Source organism: Canis aureus, chromosome 19 (genome assembly GCF_053574225.1).
Source record: "Canis aureus isolate CA01 chromosome 19, VMU_Caureus_v.1.0, whole genome shotgun sequence".
NCBI classification, from domain to species: Eukaryota; Metazoa; Chordata; class Mammalia; order Carnivora; family Canidae; genus Canis; species Canis aureus.
Window position 1 is genome coordinate 53,095,501 of NC_135629.1, and position 24,681 is coordinate 53,120,181.

General features: G+C 44.0%; 1 protein-coding gene across 3 annotated transcripts; it reads left to right on the top strand.

Annotated features, from left to right (window-relative positions):
• The first annotated feature begins 419 nt into the window (after positions 1–419).
• Positions 420–21,045, top strand: LOC144290644 (uncharacterized). 3 transcript variants are annotated; one of them, XM_077860081.1, is made up of 9 exons: positions 420–705; positions 1,961–2,067; positions 6,690–6,809; positions 7,513–7,609; positions 8,314–8,402; positions 9,003–9,129; positions 16,489–16,584; positions 17,246–17,328; positions 17,825–21,045. In XM_077860081.1, the coding sequence occupies exons 4-9, from the start codon at positions 7,579–7,581 to the stop codon at positions 18,605–18,607; spliced, it is 1,209 nt and encodes a 402-aa protein (XP_077716207.1). In that variant the 5' UTR covers positions 420–705; positions 1,961–2,067; positions 6,690–6,809; positions 7,513–7,578; the 3' UTR covers positions 18,608–21,045. The 3 variants fall into 3 exon arrangements, with proteins under 3 accessions (XP_077716207.1, XP_077716206.1, XP_077716205.1); XM_077860080.1 differs by having other exon boundaries at positions 6,702–6,809; XM_077860079.1 differs by lacking the exon at positions 6,690–6,809.
• The last annotated feature ends 3,636 nt before the right edge of the window (positions 21,046–24,681 follow it).

The window sequence follows — 24,681 nt, forward strand, 5'->3', positions numbered from 1 at the left end:
CCCGGCCCCGCCCCCGGAGCCGGTTTCTTCCCTCCGTCCCGCCCGCCGAGCCTGTTCCGGCCACTCCCCTACCGCGGGAATTAGTCTCCGCCCACCGCCCCCGCCCCCTGGCCACGACCCCGCCCACCGCCCCGCCCCCGAGCTCGTTCCTGCCTACCGCCCCGCCCCCTGGCCATGACCCCGCCCGCCGCCCCGCCCCCGAGCTCGTTCCTGCCTACCGCCCCGCCCCCTGGCCATGACCCCGCCCACCGCCCCGCCCCCGAGCTCGTTCCTGCCTACCGCCCCGCCCCCTGGCCATGACCCCGCCCACCGCCCCGCCCCCTGAGCTCGTTTCCGCCCTCCGCCTCGCTGTTCCCGCCCACCGCCCCGCCCCCTGGCCACGACCCCGCCCACACCCCCGCCACCGGAGCTGGTCTCCGTCCCTGGTGCTGACGCAGCCCGGAGCCCCGGGACCCTCAATAATTGAGCCGGGAAATCCCCCGCCGGAGGCTGGGGTGCGCGGCGGTCGCCCCTGCCCGCACCCCCGCCCACCCCGGGGCCCCTAAACGTCCTTCTCCGCGGCAGCTCCACAGAGACCGGAACTGGGGCGCGAGGCGGCCCGCCCGAGACCGGAAGCGGAAGCGTGGGGCGGTGCCGCGGAGGGAGCCTCGGGTGGTTTGCTGCGTGGGGTGTGCGGTCTCCTTCGCGCGTGACCGGCTTCACGTGGTATGTTTGGTCTCCCGGGCGAAGGGCCGAACTCGGTGCGCGGCGGGCAGTCCGGGGCTTCCGGCGGGCGCCCAGGGAGGGGCCCGGGCCGCGGGCGTTCGCGGTCGCGGGCTGTGGCGTCCCCGCGCCCCTGCGTCCCTAGCCGGAGCCCCGCAGACCCGCCCTGGGCTGTTTCCGCAGGTCGGTCCCAAGCGGCTGATCCTCCCAGCTCCGGACGCCACCGGCCGCGCTCTGAGGGCTGATTTCGCGCACACACACGCACCCCGGGGACTTTGAGCAACGTCAGGAGGCATTGTTTTGGTTGTACAAATAGGGGTGTGGGGAGGCGCAACCAGCATCTCGGGGGTGGAGGCCACGGGATGCTGCTCAGCACCCCACCCCCGCCCCACCCCCCACGGCGATGCATTATCAGTAATGCAGGGGTCCAGCAATCCTGCTGTCGGGCTGCAAAATCTCTGAAGCCCTGAGTCAGCCGTGGAAATCTAAAGTCAGCCGAGTCACTTACGGGCCCCCTAAGTGACAAGCCGCTGTTATAAATAAAGTGTCTGGAGTCGGCAGGGCGCCTGCGTGGCTCAGTTGGTTAAGCTTCCGACTCTTGGTTTCCCCCCAGGTCACCCTCTGGCGGGTCCTGGGATCCGTCCGCCTTCAGGCTCCTTGCTCAGAACGGAGTCTGCTTGAGGTTCTTTCCCTCTCCCTCCCCTTCAGTTCTTCCCTCCATCCCCACCCTCCGCGCTCTCTCTCTCTCTCTCTCTCTCTCTAAAGTAAATAAATCTTTAAAAAATAAAATTTGGGGGCAGCCCCGGGTGGCTCAGCGGTTTAGCGCCGCCTTCGGCCCAGGGTGTGTGATCCTGGAGACCGGGGATCAAGTCCCGCATCCGGCTCCCTGCATGGCGCCTCCTTCCCCCTCTGCCTGTGTCTCTGCCTCTCTCTCCCTCTGTCTCCCATGAATAAATAAATGAAATATTAAAAATAAATAGATAAAAATTTGAAAAAAGTGTATGCAGTCACCAAAAAAATCTTTATCCAGCCAGATGAGTTGAGCAAGTCAAATGCACGCACAGTATGACACGGCTTTCTCCCACTTAGGGTGTAGATGGCTGGATGGGAATCAGGTAAATCCAATTTACACTTTAAGTAAATGAAAAACAAACAAAAAAGGATGGGTGGATGGTCTTTCTGTCTGAGAACTATATTACTCCCTGTAAAAAGGCCTCAAAAGCAATCTTTGTGCCTTTTTTTTTTTTTTTTTTTCTAGACAGGAAAAGCATCTCTCGAGCTCCAGTTTGTGTTAAAACCCGCTTCAGGGCCCACCAGCCTCAAAGTCCACCATCCTCACTGATCCGTGGATTTCGGTGTGACCAGGTGAGTACTTGCAACAGGTTCCAGCAGCTTCCACTGTTCAAAGGAGCTGTTAATGGGCTTTCCTGTGCTCAGGTGGTAATCACAAGAAGCCCCTAAGAGCGAGGGTATCTTAAGAAAAATTATTTGTATGTTTGATAGATTATGTTCAAAGGAAGGGATACTAAGGCGGGTGTGGTTATATGTGTGGAAATAAGGCAGTAAATACAGTTATATGCAAATAAGTACACATTAAACAAATATGTAAATAACTAAATGTGTGTTATTTAGTTATTATTTAGTTATTTAGTTAGCTATGGAAAGAGATTTTCTTGCATTCCATAATACTAAAAATTTCAGGATTTTATAAATAAGCATAAATATATGAAATTTTTACATATATGTAGTATTACAAGTCATCCCACTAAAGATTAGCAGGACTACTCAGCAACATTCCTCAGGCCCATTCGATTTGACTTCTAAGCCCTGTAAATCCTCCACAAAGATTCAAAATATATGGACATCTGTGGGGGAAAAAAAATGCTTTTAACTTCTTTCTATGAATAATAGAAATGTAAAATTGAATGGCCCAGCCACCAGATGCATGTTGAAGAAGTAGATTTTTTTTTCTTAATAAGATTTAAGATTATTTAGAGGAATATCCAGCAACAGCTTAGATTTTGAAGGTTAGGACACTAGTTTCCACAAAGATTGTCCTCTCTACCTGGTCGTCTGGCAGGAATTAACTTTATTTCTTAAAACTTTTCTGAAATAACAGTCTTATGATTCACATTACAGAAAATCCTGTTAACTATTTAATTGTCGGGTTTTACTAATTACATGTATGTGCCCCTTTTTCATTCTCGCTTTCCTGTAATGTTTTGGAGGGGAATGTTTATCTGTCATGCAATAGATATTTTTTGAGTGCACAGTTTATGGAGATCAACCCTCCTTGTTTATTTGAGACTGAAAGGTTTTCCAGGACACAGAACATTTAGTGTTCAAACCAGGACAGTTCTAAGCAACCAGGATGGCTCATCATCTCCCCGAGCCAGACCCTGGGCCAGATGATAGAGACCAAACAGAGAGAGCCAAACAGACCTTGTTCTGCTGCCATGGAATTTATGTTCTAATAGGAAATTGTGATTTTATTTATTTTTTTTAAAGATTTTACTTATTTGAGAGAGAGAAAGCACAGGTGGGGTGAGGGACAAAGGGAGAAGCAGACTCCCCGCTGAGCAGGGAGCCCACTGCGGGGTTCCATCTGAGACTCTGGGACCATGACCTGAGCCGAAGGCAGATGCTTAACCAACTTGCTTATGCCACCCAGGCACCCAGGAATTGTGCGCCAAACTGCTGCGCCACCCAGGGATCCCGTGATTTTAAACAACTAATGACGGGAGTGATGTGGGAGCTTGGCAAAGAGCACTCAGTCGAGGGAACAGAGAAGCCTTCTTGAGAACTGATATTTAGTTAGCTGTAGGGTTAGCTGGAGCAAGGATATGGGATTACTTTCAGGAGAGCATATCAGGCAAAGGGAACCACATGAAGACAACCCCCAAAGCAGGAGAGAGCCTTGTATGCTCCAGAAACTGGGAAGACAGGTCCAAATCTAAGACCTGACCTGGTCCAGCCTGCCCTGCTCTGGGCTGGCTCACACCCCTGCCCCCAACTTGGTTGTCTCAGCTCAGCCATTACTATCTTCCCAGTTCCTGAGAGCCCTGTGACTCCTCAGCTCAGTGACTAGAATCTTCCTAACTGTAAATTGGGTCTCTGGTGGGGAGAAAGGAGACATCCTCCACCTCCACAGCAGTTGTCTGGGTCTCCTGGACTCACTCCAAGCCTCAGGGAAAGTTGGAGGTGAGAGGCAGCATTCATTTCCTGTGGCTACTGTAACAAATTTGCAGAGACTCAGTGGCTTAAAGCAACACAGACTTCTTTTCCTGCCATTCTGGAGGGAGAAATCCTAAATGGGTCAGTCAACAGGGCCACATTCCTTCTGGAGGCTCTAGGGGAGACTCCTTTTCCTTGTATTTTCCACCTTGTGGAGGCCACCTGCGTTCCAGTGAGTAGTATCTTCAAGTCTCTCTCTCTCTCTCTCTCTCTCTCTCTCTCTGACTCCTGCTTCCATTATCACAGCTCCTTCTCTGACCCTGACCTTCTTACCTCTCTCTTATAAAGACTCTTGTGATGACATTGTGCTCTCCTGGATAATCCTGGATACTCTCATCTCAGGAGCTTTACCTTAATCACAGCCACACAGTCCCTTTTGTATGGAAGCTCACATATTCACAGATTCTCAGGAGTAGAATCTGGGTGCCTTTGGGGCAAGGGCGTTAATCTGTCTCCACATAGGCCCAGGAGGCAAAGATGCCCTGCAACTGGTTCCCTCCACCTGGCCCAAACTCTTAATGTCCCAGATCCTCCTCCCTACTCACACTCAAACCCTTTATTGCTGTTATCTGTTGGGTACAGGGAAGACACTCATAGAGACCTCGAGAAGCTGGTTTTATGGAGGCACCTGGGTGGCTCAGTTGGTTATACATCTGCCTTCAGCTCAGGTCATGATCTCAGGGTCCTGAGTTTGAGTCCTGTGTCAGGCTTCTTGCTCAGCAGGGAGTCTGCTTCTCACTCTCCCTCTGTGGTCTCTCTCTCTCTCTCAAATACATAAATAAAACCTTAAAAAAAAAAAACTGGTTTTAAGGAGTTGTTCCCTAACTCCAGGTAAAGGAGGCATTCATTCCCTTTTTATAAAAAAGGAAACATTCCATAGATACTGCTCTGAACCTTCATTTTTTTTTTCACCTGAATTTATTGAAGATAATCTCTATCAATACCTAGAGGTCCTCCTTTCTTTTTTGGCTGTATGTTTCTTCATTCTTTATTTTCTTTAAAGATTTTATTTATTCATGAGAGACACAGAGAGAGGGCAAACACATAGGCAGAGGGAGAAGCAGGCTCCCTGCAAGGAGCCTGATACGGGACTCAATCCTAGGAGCCTGGGAACATGCCCTGAGCCAAAGACAGATGGTCAACCACTGAGCCACCCAGGCATCCCATGTTTCTTCATTTTGTGGATATTCGCTAATTTATTGAGCTAATTCCCTATTGATGATCCGTTGTATTGTTTCCAGTCCTTTGATATTATAAGTAAGGCCGAGGTGAATCATAGCACCCTTGCCAGTTAGTATTTGTGTATCCTCAAGATGGGCTCCTAGAAGTGTGATTGGCAGGGAAAGTGTAAGTGTTGCATTTTGCTTGAAATTGGCAATTTTCCTTCCATAGAAATTGTGCCCCAGAAGTATATGAGAGTAGCCTTTACCAACAGCTTGCGCAGAGATGTGGTCCACCAGGTCTTTGTTGATCTGACAGGTAAAAAATGGTATCAGTGTAGTTGCAGTGTGTGTCTCTGTTATTAAGAATAAGATCAGGGGATGCCTGGGTGGCTCAGTGATTTAGTGCCTCCCTTCGGCCCAGGGCATGATCCTGGAGTCCCAGGATCTAGTCCTGCATCAGGCTCCCTGCATGGAGCCTGCTTCTCCCTCTGCCTGTGTCTCTGCCTCTCTCTCTGTGTGTGTCTCTCATGAATAAATAAAATCTTTAAAAAAAACAAAAAAAAGAATAAGATCACTGTGATTCTATTGAGGGTGGTGTCCTTGAAATGGTAATGATAGAAACCAGACTGTCCCGGGTTGAGGAGGGTGTGGAATATGAGGAAATGAGATAGAGAGTAAGACACTTGGCCTGTGGTCAGAGAGAGAGGCTGGCCAGTAACAGAAAGAAAACTGCCCTTAAGATAGATTTATTTCACTGCTGAAAACCACTGCATCAGGTTTAAATGGTGTAGGAAAGGATCCAGTAGAGTGGGAGAGCTGGGAGGAAGGGCAGGCAGGAGGCAGTGGGTTGTGTGCAGCCCCTAAAGCAGCAGGTGGACCGGAGCACGGAGCAGAGCCCAAGAGCTGGGCCTTCTGCAGAAGGGGACATGGCTCTGGGTCTGTAACAGGAGGGAGGGCGGAAACCATGGTGCACGTGGCCATTTGGGCAGCAACGCAGGCAGGTAGATTCATTCTCAGGAAGGCTACTTTGAGAAGTAGGAGGCAGGACCATCTGCCCAAAGTAAGGGTGTGTTTGTTTTCTGTTACCACCTAACAGATTGTCCCAAAAATCAGTGACCGAAAACCGTAACAATCATGTGTTATCTCTCATGGTTTCTGTGGTTCAGGAATTCAGGGCAGCTTAGCTAGAAGGTTCTGGCTCAAGGACTTTCATGAGTTCCTAGCAGGGTATCAACTGGGGCTGCAGTGATGTGTGGCCTTGGCTGGTGCTGAGGGTTCATAGCCAAGGCCTTTCACTCCCAGGCCGGCCCTGTTGGCGCTGCTGTTGGAGGGAGGCCTTGGTTCTTCTCCCAGAAAGTCTCTCCATGGGGCTGCTCGAGTTCCTTGCAGCGTGGCTAGCACCCAGCCTTGGAAGTCACCTCCAAGGTAGTCTTGTCTGGCAGGTCAGTCTGATGCAGGCGGGTGTGGACACCAGGAGGCCTGGGTCATCGAGGGCCATTTAGGAAGCTGGTTAATGTGGAGGGAGTGGGGAGGGTGTGTGAGGTGTAAAGAGATTCGAGCAGGTGGGTATGGAGCCACCCTGACTTACAGGATACCCTGCAGGGTCAGGGGCTTTTTGCGCGATGGTGACCGCGTTTCCCTAGAAGTGGCAGCGTTACAGCCCTGGTGCAGGCGGAGGATGGGAGTCCTGCCTAGTTGGAGTTCTTCTGGGTGAGCGTGAAGGTGGGGCGTATAGATGAGGAAATGCGTACGTGAAGGGTCATGAAATCCAAGGTGGGGAAGCGTGAAGTGAGAACGGGGAGCACTGGGGAAGCAGGAGAGCAGCTGGATGGGTCCTCTGTGTGGTGAAGGAGATGCTGAGTGAGCAAGGATGTAGTTTAGGAGGCTGGGTTCAGAGACATTTCTGAGCGGTTGTTCTAGATGGTAAAATAGTGTCAGGTGATGACGAGGTCTAGGGTGATGCGGATGGAAGGTGCAGCCAAGGTGGATGGGAACAAACGTGACACAGTGAGGTCATCCTCACGAGCTCTGACATCATCCAAGGGTGCTGGGACCAGAGGTTGAAGGACTCAGGGCAGGCAGGTGCCAGCGACCCCAGTTGGTAAAGGGTTGTGCTTGGGAATGTGTGACGACCACCTGGATGGGAGGAAGGTGCCCTGGGACCCAGTGAAGCTGGGGACTTGAGTGGGGTGGGACAGGCATGTGCTGGTCGTACTGGTCAGGACAGAAGAGGACAGGTTATGCCTTCACGTGCCCTGCGCCCATCACCTGCCAAGCAAAGTGAAGACCCAGGACTGGAGAGCCCACTTGCATTTTGAAGGAGGACATGGCGGGCAGGCTGAGGCAGGTTCTTCCTCAGCAGCCGGGAGAGGGAGAGAGACTGGGAAGGCTTCCTGTTTCCCGTTTCTTCCAGAGCCTGGCCTGCGTGCACTGTGGGGACAAGAGCACGAGCATCCAGGTTCTCTGTCTGAGTCACAGGATGGCGGCCATGGTTCTGTCTCCCACCTGCGGTAAGTTGGGGGCCCCCAGAGCCCCGGTGTTAAAGGCCCCTGCACCACAGAGCAGGAAAGGAGGGGCTGAGTGGTGAGGCAGGAGTAGAGGCCCGAATGTCCGGGGTCCCTGGGACTCCAGGTGGTTCTTGGGATTTGGGGGTTTGGGGATTTGAGCATCCGTGGGGGTGTCACCTGTGTGGTGAATGTGGGAGAGCCTTTGAATTGTACCTTTCATTCTTTCTATAAACTTGATAAAGTAGGGATCCCTGGGTGGCACAGTGGTTTAGCGCCTGCCTTTGGCCCAGGGCGCAATCCTGGAGACCAGGGATCGAATCCCACGTCGGACTCCTGGTACATGGAGCCTGCTTCTCCCTCTGCCTATGTCTCTGCCTCTCTCTCTGTGACTATCATAAAAAAAAAAAAAACTTGATAAAGTAACAGTGCTGTCCCTTGAACTTCAATTTCCTCATCTGTGAAATGGGAATAATAATGTCTTCCTCCAGGGCAGTAAGAGCCTTGGGCCTATTTTCTGGCCCTGGTGAGACAGGGCTGTGCCCTCGTGTCCTGTGAAAGCTGTGTGTGTGTGTGTGTGTGTGTGTGTGTGTGTGTGTGTGTGTGTTGGGGTATGGCCAGTTACAACTAAGTGGGGGAAGCCTCCAAACTGGTGAGTGCTAGAGTATAGAGCAATCCTAGATTCTTCTGACCCATTTCTTCTTCTCCAGCTCAGCCTTCCCTGTACTCGGCCTCCCCTCAGAGAGGATGCGCAGAGGGGGAAGGGTTGGTTCATGGCTTCCTGACAGGCTGGTTACCGGTGAGTCACATACTCTTTTTTTCCGAATCATTATTCCTCTCATTGGCAGTTGGCTTTGTTATCTTTCAGTGACTCAGAGCCCCACAGCCGAACCAGGTCTCAGACAGCCCAGGGTCTGAGGACGTCTGATAGGGGGTTAGGGGCTGCCGCACGAACGTCAATGTTTGTCAGCATTTTTTACATTTTCATAGTTTCCTCTAGGGTCGCTGTCTACATCGTGCTCTGCTGAGAGTTTTAAGAGGAAGGTAAACTTAAGTGTCCTAGAGTCAAGTAATTGATGATGGCTGTTGGGAAATCACTCATTCACTTACCAAGTATTTCTCTGACATCTACCATGACCCGATCTTATGCTCAACCCTGAGATTGAGGGATAAGACTGCAGTTTCACAGTCTCACTGGAATAAGAGAATCACCTACGTGTTAGAGGTACGTTTAGCCTTAGGAGTGGGAGTAGGTTGACAGGAGAGGAGCACTGCAGGCTGAGCTCAGAACCGCACCCATGCATCCTGTGCTTTGGGTTCCCTGTTTCAATCTTGTCATCCTCCTGTTAACTTGGTGGGGGTGGTCCTTGGCTAAGCCATGATGTTTGTGACCACTCAGGACTTGGTGACCTTCGAGGATGTGGCGGTGGAGTTCAGCCAGGAGGAGTGGGCCCTGCTGGACCCTTCTCAGAGAACACTGTACAGAGATGTGATGCGGGAAAACTGCAGGAACCTGGCATCTCTAGGTAAGCCTGACCGCAGCCCTGCATTTATTTCATGATGCAGGTGACAAAGATAACATGATGCAGGTCCTCTTTTTTTTGTTTGTTTAAGATTTTATTTATTCATGGGAGGCACAGAGAGAGAGAGAGGCAGAGACATAGGCAGAGGGAGAAGCAGGCTCCCTGCAGGGAGCCCCATGTGAGACTGGATCCCAGGATTCCGGGATCACGACCTGAGCCAAAGGCAGAGGCCCAACCACCAAGCCTCCCAGGTGCCCCTCCCTCCTTTTTTAGTTGACATGACATTCATAAACATGAAATTTACCTCTGTAACTATTTTAAGCTTACAACTCAGTAGCTATCCATACAGCCGGCAGCCCTAACACTATCTAATTAGAGAACATCATCCTCACCCCTCAGCCCCTCCCTATCAAGTGCTCAGTCCCCATTACCTCCCCCCCAACCCCTGCTGGCCACCACTAATTTGCCTTCTGTTTCTATGGATTTGCCTGTGGAGAACATTTAATATCATTGGAATTTTAAATATGTGATTTTTTTTGTCTGGCTTCTTTCAGGCAGCATAATGGGGTTTTTTGTTTTGTCTGTTTTTTAATATTTTATTCAAATTCAGTTTGCCAACATATAATATAACGCTCAGTGCTCATCTCGTCATGCGGGCAGCATAATGTTTAAAAGTCCAGCTGTATCGTTTCATGTACCAGTTCGTTATTCCTCGTTATGACTGAATAGCATACCTTTTTATGGGTCTACCATATTTTTAAAATTCATTCATCGGTTGATAAACATGGGTGGTTTCCACTGACTGGCTGTTACAAACAATGCTACTATGAATATTTGCGTTCAGGTTGTTGTCTGAACATGTTTCCACTTTTGTTGAGTATGTGTCTAGGAGTGGAATGCTGGGTCACATATTACTACGTTGAGCTTTTGGAGGAACTGCCAAACTATTTTCCACAGCCGCTGCACCAGGGTGTGACGGTTCTGATTTCTCCATGTCTTTGCCAACATTTGTTTTTCTGACCATAGCCATCCTCATGGTTATGAAGTGGGATTCCGTTGCTGTTCTGATTTGCATTTCCCTCATGACTAATGACCTTGAGCACTTTTTCACGTACCAGTGGGCTGTTTGCAGATCTTCTGTGGAGTCCTTCACCCAGTTTGAAATTTGGTTGTTTATCTTTTGTTCTTGGATTATAAAAATATATTATATATTGTGAATACTGGTCCCTTATCCACAATATGATTTGGAAATCATTTCTCCCATTTTGTGATGTATTTTCATTTTCTTATGTCCTTTAACATATGAAAGTTTTAATTTTTTTAAAAGATTTATTTATTTGAGAGCGAGAGAGAGAGAGAGAGAGAGAGAGGGCATAAGTGGGGGGTGGGGGAGAGGGAGAAGCAGGCTCCCCTCTGAGCAGGAAAGTCTGATGTGAGGCTCCAACCCAGGACCCTGAGATCATGAGCTGAGCCAAAGGCAGGTGCTTAATCAGCTGAGCCACCAAAGCACCCCAAGTCTTATTTTTTTTAAGTTTTGATTTAAATTCCAGTTAGTTAACATACAGTGTTAGATTAGCTTCAGGTGTACAATACAGTGATTCAGCAGGTGTACAATACAGTGATTCAGCACTTCCGTACATCACCCGGTGTTCATCACAAGTGCCCTCCTTAATCTCTACACCTACTTAACCCAGCCATCACCCACCTCCCCTCTGGTAACCATCTGTTTGTTCTCTATAGTTAAGAGTCGATTTCTTGGTTTGTGTGTGTCTCTTCCCCCCACCCCTTTCCTCATTTGTTTTGTTTCTTAAATTCCACATATGAGTGAAATCCTGTTTTTCCAAACAAGACATCTGGATAGCCAACAGACACATGAAAAGATGCTCACCATCACTCAATATCAAGGAAATTCATATCAAAACTACAGTGAGAGATATCACCCCAGAGCTGTCAGAGTGGCCAAAATCAACAACACAAGAAACAACAGGTGTTGGTGAGGATGTGGAGAAAGGGGAGCCCTCTCGCACTATTGGTAGGAATGCAAACTAGTGCAGCCACTGTGGACAACAATATGGAGGTTCCTCAAAAAGTTAAAAATAGAACTACCCTATGACTCAGCAGTTGCATTCCTAAGTATCCAAAGAATACAAAAATATTGATTTGAAGGGGCACATGCACCCTGATATTCATAGCACCGCTATCAACAATGGCCAAATTATGGAAAAAGCCCAAAGTCCATCAACTGATGAATGGACAAAGAAGATGTGGTGTATGTATACAATGGAATATTACTCAGCCATACAAGAGAATGAATCTTGCCATTTGCAATGACGTGGATGAAACTAGAGAGTTTTGTGCTAAGCGAAATAAGCCAGTCACGGAAAGTTTTAATTTTGATAAAGTTTTTATTTTGATGGATAACTATCGTTTTTCTTTTTTTTGCTGTTCCTTTGGTATCATACCTAAGAAGTTATCGCCAAACCCACCAAAGCTTTGAACTTTAATCCCTGTTTTCTTCCAGGAATTTTTCTAGTTTCTCTTCAATTAGGTCTTTGGTCCTTTGCCCATTAATTTTCAGTATAGCTTAGAGAAAGTGCCAGTTTCATTTTTTTTTTTTTGCTTGTGTTTACCTAGTTGCCCAGCATTTCTGTAGGAGACTTTTCTTTCCCCCTTGAATTATTTGTACTCCCTTGTCAAAAATTGACCACCCTTGGGAGTTTACGTTCACTCAGTCCCATTCCATGGATCTTTACACCTCTCCTTATACCAGGACTGCAGAATGTCCATTACTCTTGCTTTGAAATAAGTTTTGGTGTCAGGGAGTGTGAGAATTCCTATTTTGTTTCTTTTCAAGAGTGTTTTGTCTATTTGGGATCCTTTGCAAGTTCATGTGAGTTTTAGGCTTCGTTTGACCATTTGTACAAATAAAAGCTGTTGGGATTTTGGTAATGATTGCACTGAATCTGTAGATCACTGTGGTGAGTGTTGTCATCCTAACAATATGAAGTTTTCCAATACACATCTTTGTGTTACTAATTTTTTATTTGATTCTGTTATACTCAGAGAAAATACTTTGTACGATTTCACTGTTTTAAAATTTATTCAGACTTGTTTTGTGGCCTCACATATGGTCTGACTGTTCTGGAGAATGTTCCACATGCACTTAAGATGAATGTGTCTTCAGTTGTGGAGCAGAGTATTTTATATGTCTGTTAGGTCTAATTAATTTGTAAGATTGTTTAAGTCCTCTATTTCCTTATTAACCTCCTAACTAGTTATTCTACCCATTGCCAAAGTGGGGTGTTTGCAACAAAGTTTGGAACTATTGTAGAATTTCCTATTTCTCCTTTCAATTCTATCAGCTTGAAATTTAATATGTAGAATTCTGTTGTTACTGTCTGTTATGGTTACATCTTCTGGATGAGTTGACCTTTTTAAGAAATTTTTTAAATTTATTCATGAGACACACACACACACACATACACACACAGGCAGAGACACAAGCAGAGGGAGAAACAAGCTCCATGCAGAGAGCCTGACATGGGACTCGATCCCGGGTCTCCAGGATCAGGCCCTGGGCTGAAGGTGGCACTAAACCCTTGAGCCACCCGGGCTGCCCTGAATTGACCTTTTTATCATGAAATAATTTTTTTTGTGTGTTGTAATAGTTTTTGTCTTAAAGTCTATTTTGCCTGAAATTAACATAGCTACATTCTCTTTTGGCTGCTCCTTGCATGGAATATATTTTTCTATCTGCTGACTTTCAGCCCCTTAGTGTATTTAGATACAAATTGAGTCTCTTATAGATAGCATATAATGGAATATTTTTAATCTATTCTGCCAAAATCTGCCTTTTAATTGGACAGGTTAATCCATTTACATTTAAGGTAATTATTATTAAAGATTCATGTAGGTAGGCCATTTTGTTATTTTCAACATGTCTTACACCATTTTTGTTCCTCAGTTCTTTCATTGTTATTTTTGTGTTAGATGTTTTATAGGGGACCACTTTGATTCTCTCTCATTTCTTTTTGGTTTTTGGTTATGTTTTTAAATGGTTGTCCTAGGGATTACAATTAACATTTTAACTTATAGCAGTCTATTTTGATTTAATTACCAACCATGTTTCAATAGCATACCAAGTTTTTGCTCTTGTATAGGTGCACATACACCACCCCCTTTATATTGCCTTTTCACAAATTATATCTTTTTACTTTCTATGCCCATTAACATAGATTCATAATTACCAGTTTGGACATTTCTCTTTGAAATTATATAAGAAAAAAAAAGAATTTCAAATCATAAATTTGAGTTAAAACCAAAAATAAAGAGCCAATTATTATTGCCCTATGTATTTCCATTTATCAGGTTCTTTGTTTCTTTGTGTGGATTTGAGTTGATATCCATTATCCTTTCATTTCAGCCTGAAAGCCTCCCATTAGCATTTCTTGTAGGGTAGATGTGCTAGTGATCTCTGTGTCTCTCAGTTTAGCCTACTTGAGGTTTCTTAAGCTTCTTGGTTGTATACATTTGTGTCTTTCATCAGTTTTTGGAAGTTTTTGGCCATTATTTCTTCAAATATTCTTTCTACCTCATTCTCTTCTCCACTTCAGGAACTCCCATGATATGTATGTTGGTATGTTTGATGGTATCCTATAGATTTTTAGGGTTCTGTTCCTATTTCTTTCATTCTTTTTTTTTCTATTCTTCCGATGAGATAGTATAAATGCTTATAGATTCTTCTGCCCGCTTATATCTGCTGTTGGACACATCCTCCAAATTTTACATTTTACATTTTACATTTCAGTTTTTTACTTTTCAATTCCAAAATTTTTTACTTGTGTTTGCAATTTCTATCTCTTTAACATGTGTTCTATTTCATGAGAATTCATCCTTAAGGTTTCCTTTATTCTTTATATGGCTTTCTTTTTGTCTTTGACCATACTTAAAATAGTTGATTTAAATTCTTTGACTAGTAAGTCTGATGTTTGGGCTTCCTCAGGGAGGAATTTTTTTTCCTGTGATGGGCCACACATTTGTTTTTTGCTTGCCTCAAAATCTTGTTGAAAACTGGATATTTGGAACATTGTTATATGGCAATTCTGGAATCAGATTTTTCCCTATCACTAAAATTTTTTTTGTTACTTGTATGTTGTTAAATGATACTCCTGAACTAATTTTGTAATGTCTGTATTTCTCACACGTGGTCCCTAAAGGCTGTTTTGTTAATTTCACGGCTAGCTAGTAGTTTGTCAGAGATTAAAAACCTGTAGTCTCTGCAGATGTGTTCTGCATGTGTGTATAGGGCATACCTGCAAAATCAGCAGGTGGTTTACAACTCAGCCATAATCTTCACTTTCTGCTTGTGCAGGACTTGAAGGTCAGCCAAAGCTGAGGGCTTAGCACTGTTTCAAGTCTTTTCTGAGCATGTGACCAATCCTAGATTTCTAGATTTAAAGAAATAGGAGGGAAAAACATTTTTTAAAGATTTTATTTATCTGAGAGAAGAGAGATCATGAGTAGAGGGGAAGGGTAGAGGAAGAAGTAGATTCCCTACTAAGCAGGGAGTCCCAATGTGGGACTTGATCCCAGGACCCTGGGATCAAACCCTGAACCAAAGGCAGACGCTTAACTGACTGAGCCACCCAGGCACCTTAGGAAGGAAATTTTAAAAAATTTACCCAAACAGATTTACCCCAAAGATATAAATGCAGTGAAATGCTGGGACACCTGCACCCCGATATTTATAGCAGCAATGTCCACAATAGCCAAACTGTGGAAGGAGCCTCGGTGTCCATCGAAAGATGAATGGATAAAGAAGATGTGGTTTATGTATACAATGGAATATTCCTCAGCCATTAGAAACGACAAATACCCACCATTTGCTTCGACATGGATGGAACTGGAGGGTATTATGTTGAGTGAAATAAGTCAATCGGAGAAGGACAAACATTATATGGTCTCATTCATTTGGGAAATATAAAAAATAGTGAAAGGGAATAAAGGGGAGAGGAGAAAAAATGGGAAATACCAGAAAGAGAGACAGAACATGAGAGACTCCTAACTCTGGGAAATGAACTAGGGGTGGTGGAAGGGGAGGTGGGCGGGGGGTGGGGGTGACTGGGTGACAGGCACTGAGGGGGGCACTTGATGGGATGAGCACTGAGTGGTATTCTATATGTTGGCAAATTGAACACCAATAAAAAATAAATTTATAAAAAAACATGTATAAAAAAAAATTTCCCCAAACATCTTATTCCACACTTTTCCTCCCAAGTTTCTTGGCTAGTCTTTTGTTTTCTGGGCTATTTCATATGCCCCTGGTGGCAGTGGCTAGTATATTTGCCTTTAAATGTGCCCACTGAGTAGGCAGCTCAGCCTTTGGAGAGTTTGGAGTTAGATAAATAAAGGCAAGCCCTTTGAGCCAAACCTGCAGAAAGGTCAAAACAAACAACCACAGAACTTGGAGAATAAGGTCCATCCTGCTCCCTCTTGTTCTAGAAATGTGGGCTGTCATCTTCAAGGTCACAACCAAAGCAGGACATAGAGGGTGAGACAAGGATCAGTCAAAATGTCAGCTGGTTGTTGTCTTTGATTAAACATTTTCCAAGTTGCTGTGAACTTTTGTAAGTTTCCAAAGTTCTGATAAAGTTGATTCTGATGGTTTTCCCCAGTTTATTCACCATTTTTGTAAAGTTATAGACTTTTGGTTCAGTTTCCCTCAGTTTTCACTATGATCACTTCACACAAGTCTTTCTGAAGCACTTCTGTGTCCTTGGATCAACACTGTCTTTAGAAATAGTGATGAGGGATCCCTGGGTGGCGCAGCGGTTTGGCGCCTGCCTTTGGCCCAGGGCGCGATCCTGGAGACCCAGGATCGAATCCCACGTCGGGCTCCGGGTGCATGGAGCCTGCTTCTCCCTCTGCCTGTGTCTCTGCCTCTCTCTCTCTCTCTGTGACTATCATAAATAAATAAAAATTAAAAAAAAAAAAAAAAGAAAGAAATAGTGATGAGTGAGTCCTCACCCTCATGGAACTTTTTGTCTGATGCCTTCTCTGTGAATGAACAGCTGTTACTTGCCCTGACTTTATATTCTCCATGGTTAAAAGCTTTAGAGCTTCTGAAATATATGTAAACTTGGACATGAACTCTGGGACTGTTTATGTCCTGTCATCTGGACATTGAGTTTGCTTGAATTTTTGCTTCTTGAGAGTTACTATATTCACTAGAGCCTATGCATAGTTACTCCATTGCTGCAAAAGTCCTACTCGATCATCTTCGGAATTGTTGGTTCCAGTTTCATAGGATTACTTGTCACCTGCACAGTCACCCAACATCACGTGTCTTTTCTCTTTGAACAGGATATCATGTTGATAAGCCCAGTCTAATCTCCCAACTGGAGCAAGAAGACAAGGTGATGACAGAGGAGCGGGGAATTCTCCAAGGCACCTGTTCAGGTGAGCACCAGGTAGACAGGTGGATATGCATCTTTTTGAGGAATAGCTCTGGCTGGTGATTTGGAGCATGAGAGTATTACATTTAGGAAATGTCAATCAGGGAAGTTTGTATAGTGTCCTTTTTTCTGACAGAGATGGTCAAGAATTTTGGTATGAGATTCCTTCTGTATATTTTTTCACTCCTTTTTACCTTTCTATTCAACATCTCAAACATTACCTTGGACTCAGAGGGAGAAAAAAAAGACCTCTTTTCCTTTTTTTTTTTTTTTTTTTAAATTAAAGTGTAGTTACATGCAGTGTTAAATTAGTTTCAGGTGTACAATGTAGTGACTTGACAAGTTTTAAGTTACACTATGCCCACCATAAGTGTAGCTACCATCTGTCACCATACAATGCTATTATAGTTCTTTACCTTTTTAAATAAATCTCATATGAGCACTTTTTCCAATTCCTTCCTACTTTGCATTCCTGATAATCCCTTCTTCTTTAAATTTCTCAATGGTCTTAATCTTCCTTGAATCACTTTTTAAAAACCTACAATTTTCATATTCCTATCTCTTTCATGGCAAACCTCAAATATGCTGATCCCTCAGAGTCTGCATTTACTCATATGTGCATTTTTTTTCTCCATCAACTTTAATTTCTTTTTGTTTTGTTTCAGATTTGGAGACTGTACTTAAAGCCAAATGGTTAACTCCTAAGAAGCATGTATTTAGAAAAGAACATTCTAATGGTATAAAAGCGGTAAGACTAAGATGGCTGATTTCTGGTTTTTCACAGTAGGAGAATAAGTTAGAAAAGTCACAAAGTAAACAGAGTCATTAAAGAAAACTATCATTTATACATGAGGAAATTGTGTCTCTGGAAAGATAATGAAAAGTATGAAAAGTTGTCAATTTGGAGAAAACTATAAATTAGCTCCAAACTTGTTTCCTCACTGGGAGTTTCCACAAGTAAATATTTCTTTAAATGTGACTAAGATATTGACTGCTGAAATATAAAGTGGGCTTAAGTTTATTAGAAGACGCTCTGTGATTATGATGAGGACTTGTGGCAAAGTGTCCATCTTTTTTAACTTCTGAGAGCCCAAACTGCGCAGAAGCCATATACATGAAAATAGCCAAAACATCGTTTGTAATAATGTAACAGAATCCCTGGGAAAGAGAGTCCATACGCATAAAATTCATTGAATATTAAAAATAGTATAAATTATAGTTATCATTCATCTCTTAACCAACAGGAAAGAAGTCACCTTGGAGTGAAACTCAATGAATGTAACCAGTGCTTTAAAGTGTTCAGCACGAAATCTAACCTCACTCAGCACAAGAGAATTCATACTGGAGAAAAACCCTATGACTGTAATCAGTGTGGGAAATCCTTCAGCAGTAGATCTTACCTGACTATTCATAAGAGGATACATAATGGGGAGAAACCCTATGAATGCAACGACTGTGGGAAAGCCTTCAATGATCCTTCATCCCTTAGACTGCATGTGAGAATTCACACTGGAGAAAAACCCTATGAATGTAATCAATGTTTTCATGTTTTCCGCACTAGTTGTAACCTAAAAAGCCACAAGAGAATTCATACAAGAGAGAATCATCATGAATGTAATCAGTGTGGCAAGGCCTTCAGCACAAGGTCCTCCCTTACTGGGCACAACAGTATTCATACAGGGGAGAAACCTTACGAGTGTCACGATTGTGGGAAAGCCTTTAGGAAGAGCTCGTATCTGACCCAGCATATGAGAACTCATACTGGAGAAAAACCCTATGAGTGTGATCAGTGTGGAAAATCCTTCAGCAGTAGCTTTTCTCTGACTGTGCACAAGAGAATTCATACTGGGGAGAAACCCTATGAATGCAGTAACTGTGGGAAAGCATTTAATAATCTCTCAGCTGTTAAGAAACACGTGAGAACTCACACTGGAGAAAAGCCCTACGAATGTAATCACTGTGGAAAATCTTTCACCACTAACTCTTACCTTTCCGTGCACAAGAGGATTCATAATAGGTGGATATGAGTACAATAACCAGGAAAATATTCGTTGATTTCTCATCCCTCCGGCAACCGATGGTAACTCACTATAGATGTATGCGTTATCTGTTGCTGCATATTTCCCTCCAAAACATTGTGGCTTCAGACAACATACATTTATCTCACAATTTCTGTAGGTCAGGAATTTGGAAATGGCTTAGCTGTGTAGTTCTGGCTTCAGGATCTGTCATGAGGTGAGGTCAAGACGTCAGCTGGAACAACACTCATCTGAGTCTTTACTGCTGAAGAATCTACTTCCAAAATAGCTCACTCACGTGTCTGGCAGCTTAATGCCAGTTGTTGGCAGGGAACCTTCGTTACCTCACTCTCCACAGGGCTAAGTATCTTTATGATGTAGCAGCAGGTTCCTCCCAAAGCATTTGATCTGTGGGAGAACTAAATGCAAAAGCCACATTGACTTTATCAACCTAGCCTCAGAAGGACATATCACTTCTTCCAGACTGTATTGCTCATATAATGTGGGAAGAAATTACACAGGGTATGTATATCAGGAGACAGATTGTAAGAAACCATCTGAGAAGCTTGCCGTGAAATCAGTGGAGAAAAGCCTTTAGCAGACTCTCATTCTATCCTATATGAAGTAGCCTTCAATAACTCATATTAATTCACTCTGGAGAGAAATCTCACATGTGCAAGCTTTGTGGTAAGCTTGTCAGCTCAAACTCACCCCAATGTGCAGAAAAGATTATGTATGGGGAGAAACCTGAGGAATGCAGTAGCTGTAGGAAAGCCTTTATGATATTTCTAGGGAGTCAGGTGATAGTTCACACTATGGAGAAAGCCTTTTCAATATCATCAGAATGCAAAAGCCTTCAGGGACACTCATCCCTTAGAGCACATGTGAGAAACCACTAGAGAGGAATATCTGTAGAAAGAATGTGGAAACCCCTTCAGCACAAGTCTTTGCATTAACTGAGCAAAAGACAGGGAAATATTCTGAATACAATTACTATGGGAAGGCCTTGAATGTTCTCTGAATTTTTAAGAAGCATGAGGATTTCTTCTGGAGAGAAAGTCCTATTGAATGTCATCAGTACTGGAAAGTCATTTTTCCACATTCCTTAGGAAACTGAGAATTCACTGCAAAGACGCTTGTGAATAAAAAGACCAAGGGAATGCCTTTAATAATACCTCCTACATTAGGAAAAATAGGAAGTTTTCTCTGGATGCAAAACTTGTGGGTGTATTAATTTTGAAAAATCTTTCAGTGATTCTTTGTTGATTTATGAGAACTGACTTTGGAGGCAAACCCTGGAAAAGTAATCAGTATGAGGATGCCTCAGCTCTTTACTGAGTGGCCACAAAATAAACTGGGACCAGACATTTATTAATAGTTGAGTGTGGGATTACTTTTACAGTGTCTCATCCTAAGATTGGGCCACTAATTTGTTAGTTTTCAGTCTTTTTGTTTTAGTATAAACACTTATGTCTAGAGCCATACTCTAAAATAAATGTTAAGTTATGTTCCATAGTTTTGTATTTAGTATGTTTGCTATAATTTACTCTTTAAAAATATCAGTACGTAGCATATTCAAAAAAGCATTTCTGAATATCTCCTGAGTGAATTAGTTTATCATAGTGTAAATTAGACTATATTTACTATATACTTTTCCTAGTTTAATGGCATTTTTGTCAGGTAAGTGGAGTTTATGACACTGATTCTTTTTTATCTTTCTACCCTGGTATGGTATTTTGTTTAGCTTCTTTCCCAATGTCCATTCTCCCCTACTTACTTACTTTAAAAATGTTTTCGTTGTTTTTCAAGCTGTCAATGAGCAGGATTGAAAATACTCAATCTCCAAGGCTTCTTTGAAGCCCAGAGGGGTATTGCCTTGCTCTGCTGACCATGAGAAATAGGTAGGAGTCACTAAGGAGAACATCATCTGACTTGTTTGCTTCACCTATATTCTATTCATCTTACCTGTTCTTTCTCTTGAAAGTGGACTCAAGGCAAGAGTTGAAAGAGCTATATTTTGATCATGATGACAAAAACCACAGTGCAGCAAAAAATCACAATGATATGGGCTCCTCCAAAATCTCTGATTGGCAATATCAGCTCTGGACTGCTTGTTCACAGACTTGTCCTTATATGATTAAAAATAACCTCTAACTGGTTGAAGCCAAAGTCATTTTTATTTTTTGGTTTGTTTTTGAGGTGGTATTCTGTTCATGTCCAGCTGAATGCAATATCTAACTAGTCAACCTATTAGTTGGTCACATTTTGTAAGTGTTCATGTTTCTTTGAAAATAATGTATATTCTCTTAAGTTTTAGATGTAGAGTATGTGCCTATTAACTCAAGCTAATTGTGTTTTCAGAGATAGTATGTACATTCAGATTTTTGTCCTCAGACTTATTTAATGATAGATATGTATTAAAGTCTTATGCTCTGGATATGGATTAACACTTTTTTGCCATTTCTGTCATTTTTTTCTATATATATTTTGACGTATAACTGAGTACATTCAGGATTAGGTTTTTTTTCTTGTGAATTGTTCCTTTTTATGTAGGGGTCATTTTTTATAGTGTTATTTCAATACATTAATAAAGGACTAAACATTTACATAGCCCTTCCTATAGGCAAGGCATTCTTCTGAATGCCTTATGAATATGAATATTAACTTATTGAGTACTCAATATAAGCTTAAGGAAGCATGTACTGTTATTATCCCCATTTTACAGATGAGAAAACGAATGTGGTGTACCTGTAATTTACCTGAGCTCCCTGTCTAGTAAATGGTAGAGCCAAGTTTTGAACCCAGACAGTCTGTGCTCTTAACCACAAATCTATCTATTAAATATATTCTATATGCTAGGCACTGTTTAAGACACTGGTGTTTATAGCAATGAATGAAACTCAAGTTTTGTTATTGAAGCACTTACGTTTTAGTGGGGGAAAGATGGATTATAGAAAAATCAAGAAAACATGCAACATAAGCATTCAGCAGAAAAGCAAAGCACTGGGGCACCTGGGTGGCTCAGTGGTTGAGTGTCTGCCTTCAGCTCAGGTCATGATCCCCAAGGTCCTGGGAACAAATTCTGCATCAGGCTCCCTGCAGGGTGCCTGCTTCTCCCTCTGCCCATGTCTGCCTCTGTGTGTCTCTCATGAATAAATAAATAAAATCTTTTTTTAAAAAAAGAAAGAAAACCAAAGCATTATAAAATAGTTAAGGGAGATTGGGATCTTACCATTGTGTATAAAATAGGAAGGGAAAGCCTTTTAGTTAAGGAACACTTGAGCAGAGACCTTAATGAGTTGAGACAGTGAGTCATGAATTTGTGTGGCAAGAGCAGTCTTGGCATGCAAAGTCTCACAGCATAGAAGCCAGTGACACTGGAATAGAACAAGCTGGGGACAACGAAAGTGTGGTAGAAGTTGATATGGTCAGAGACATGGTGGATCCTGATCTTGTTGGGTCACATTAAAACGTTTTCTTATACTTGGAACAAGTGGGCATGTCAGTCAGAGTCTCAGCAGGAAACAACTGACACAGATGAGGACAATCATAAAGGAGTTTTCATAAAGGGGCTAGTCACAGAGCTGTGGACAGGATATAGGATAACCACAAGAAGTGGCTGGTACCTAGTAGCTGGTAAGGACAGGGCTCTATTAACATCCCTAAGCTGGAAAGGGCAAGAGAACGGAACAATTGTTGAAATCCAGAGACAAGAAAGGAGAGAATTGCATTCCAAGAGCTGGGAGGTCAGCGGTAGCATTCTGCAAGAAATAGCCAGAACTAAACTTATTTCATGTCCAGGATCCCCATTGAGCAAACCCAACCAGACACCAGAAGGCAAGGACACCTATTGATGTAGTTCATACTGATTAATGTTACTAGGTTCAGCAAGGTAGAGAAAGTGGGTCAGTTGGGGCAAATGGAAACTATCCAGAACTATTCACCCCTTGTGTTTCTCGAATCTACTCTTGTCAGTCACCTGGGCAAAAAGTTCATATCCCTGAATTCTGTTGGCTACTATACTTGGCATTGGGTATTAAAGCATTGATGTTCCCACCTAGAGTCTAGAACAGTTGCCTTCACAAGTGTTCTTCATATAAGATGGGTCATGGGGCTCTTGAGAGGAAAGCACACACAAAAAAATTAACCTAAAAGCCCTAGTTTCCAGAGGGGGAACACTTTTGCCGGTAAAGTAAGGGTCCCATTGAGCTTTATGACTGCTTGGAGACCAGCACATGAGGAAAAGAAGTCACCATGGCTTCTGGCATGGTAATCCTGTGCCAGAAGATGTGGGGCTTTTGCACGGTAAGGGCAGAGCAGACATTTGGCACTCAGGTAATCCTCTGGAATTTCCCCCCAATTTTGTTGATAAATAAATGTAGCAGGTGTATCCTGAGAAGGGGATGTTGACCAAGTGTTCAGACTCCTCAGGGGTGAGGATCTGGATCATCCCTCCAAGTAAGCCGCCTGGTCCAGCAGAGGTCATAGTCAAAGGTGAAGGGAATCTAGATGGGATAGAAGTGTGATGATTATCAGTTGTGGGGCACCTGGGTGGCTCCATGGGTAGAGTGCCGGACTCTTGATTTCAACTCAGGTCATGATCTCGGGGTGGTGAGATTGAGCCTTGTTTGGGATTCCATGCTCAGTGTGGAGTCTGTCTCTTTCTCCCTCTGCCTCTCTCCTCACTCATTCTTGCTCTCTCCCTCTTTCTCTCCCTCTCCAATAAACAAAATCATATATATATATATATAGCTTATATATAAATATATTAAATATATATATTGCTTCCCTGGAGAGGAAGAAACTGAAGAGAGTAAGGAAGAAGCTCCAATACGTTTTATGGCCTCATATATGACATACCATCATTTCTGCAGCATTGAGTATATCATCTGGGTCATGTCTGATTCAATGTGGGAGGAGATTGCACAGGGCACAAATACCAGGTGGCAAGGACCCTTGATGGCCATCTTGCAGGCTAGCTGATGCACCCACTTCTTCTCTAGGCCACTATTCCTTTATCAGGCCAGAATTCCTTTATTCTGCTCCACTTTTCTCCTGAGAGCCTGGTTTCAGGGTAGCTGTTTGGAGCCTTGTGGATTCCTACATGGGGGCGGAACAACTTGGAAGGTCTCCTTTTCCCCTTTACTATCTTTTATTCCTCTCCCATCTCTATCCCTCTCAGTCTTGACCCCAGCTCCAGCCTTTCTTGCCCACTAGTGTCCTTTGAGTAGATGTTCTGAGGATCAGCTGGGAATGCAATGGATAAGAAGAGTCCGCTAGGGCAGGAAATGTTGGAGGAAGCTTTCCTTCCTGAGTCCCTGTCCCCTGAATAATGGGAGCTTGGGCTCTGCTGGCTTATCAGGACTATGATTGTCTTCCTTATTCTGACCCTGGAGTCCTCACTATTCCTCAGGACAGGGGACACTAGGTTTGATGGGGACCTATCTATCCACTATAACCTGGGAACAGAGATATCTGTATTGCAAGAGGAAGCTGAAAAGTTGCCTGCTGGGGTTCAGATTGTTCCTTGTATTTGGAATAAAGGAGGGGGGTCACCACAGAGGCAGTCATCTTATGCTGGGAAAAACTTGAGGGATTTGAATGGTGGTCTTCTCTCCTTATTTGGGTAAGGGTGCTGCTTGCTGACCCTTCTATCAACTTCTGTTTTTGTAATAATAGGGAAGAGATGCAGTTTTCTGGGAATGCTTGACACCCAGGTTGGAGAACCTTGGAGGGTTGCCTATTGAAACTGGTATTGCTGCCTTGGGAGAGACAGGTTTACTCTTTGCGGGGGTACTCCTATCTCTGGTCTGAGGGAGTAAAGGGAGGCAAGCTGGGATTTGTGTTGATAATGGTGTGACATTTGCTGGGGCTCTTGCTCCTTTAGTGTGTAGGGGACTGTAAATTGCTTTTTGGTGTTTCCATCATTTCTAATCTTGGAGAGAGAACAAATCATTTGCAGAAGCTTCCATCATCAGATGGAATCCTCATGATGTTGGGGGTAACTGGAAGGTATGAGGCTGGAGCTCCTATTGTCTGTGGTGATGGGGGACTGTAAGGTCACTGCCTGCCTGGGGCTCCCA

Bases quoted from the DNA above. Each gene is read 5' to 3' on its own strand.
- LOC144290644 (XM_077860081.1), top strand. From the start codon at position 7,579: ATGGCGGCCATGGTTCTGTCTCCCACCTGCG. The intron at 8,403-9,002 runs GTGAGTCACATA...GTGACCACTCAG, and splicing joins TCCTGACAGGCTGGTTACCG to GACTTGGTGACCTTCGAGGA. The intron at 17,329-17,824 runs GTAAGACTAAGA...CTTAACCAACAG, and splicing joins ATTCTAATGGTATAAAAGCG to GAAAGAAGTCACCTTGGAGT.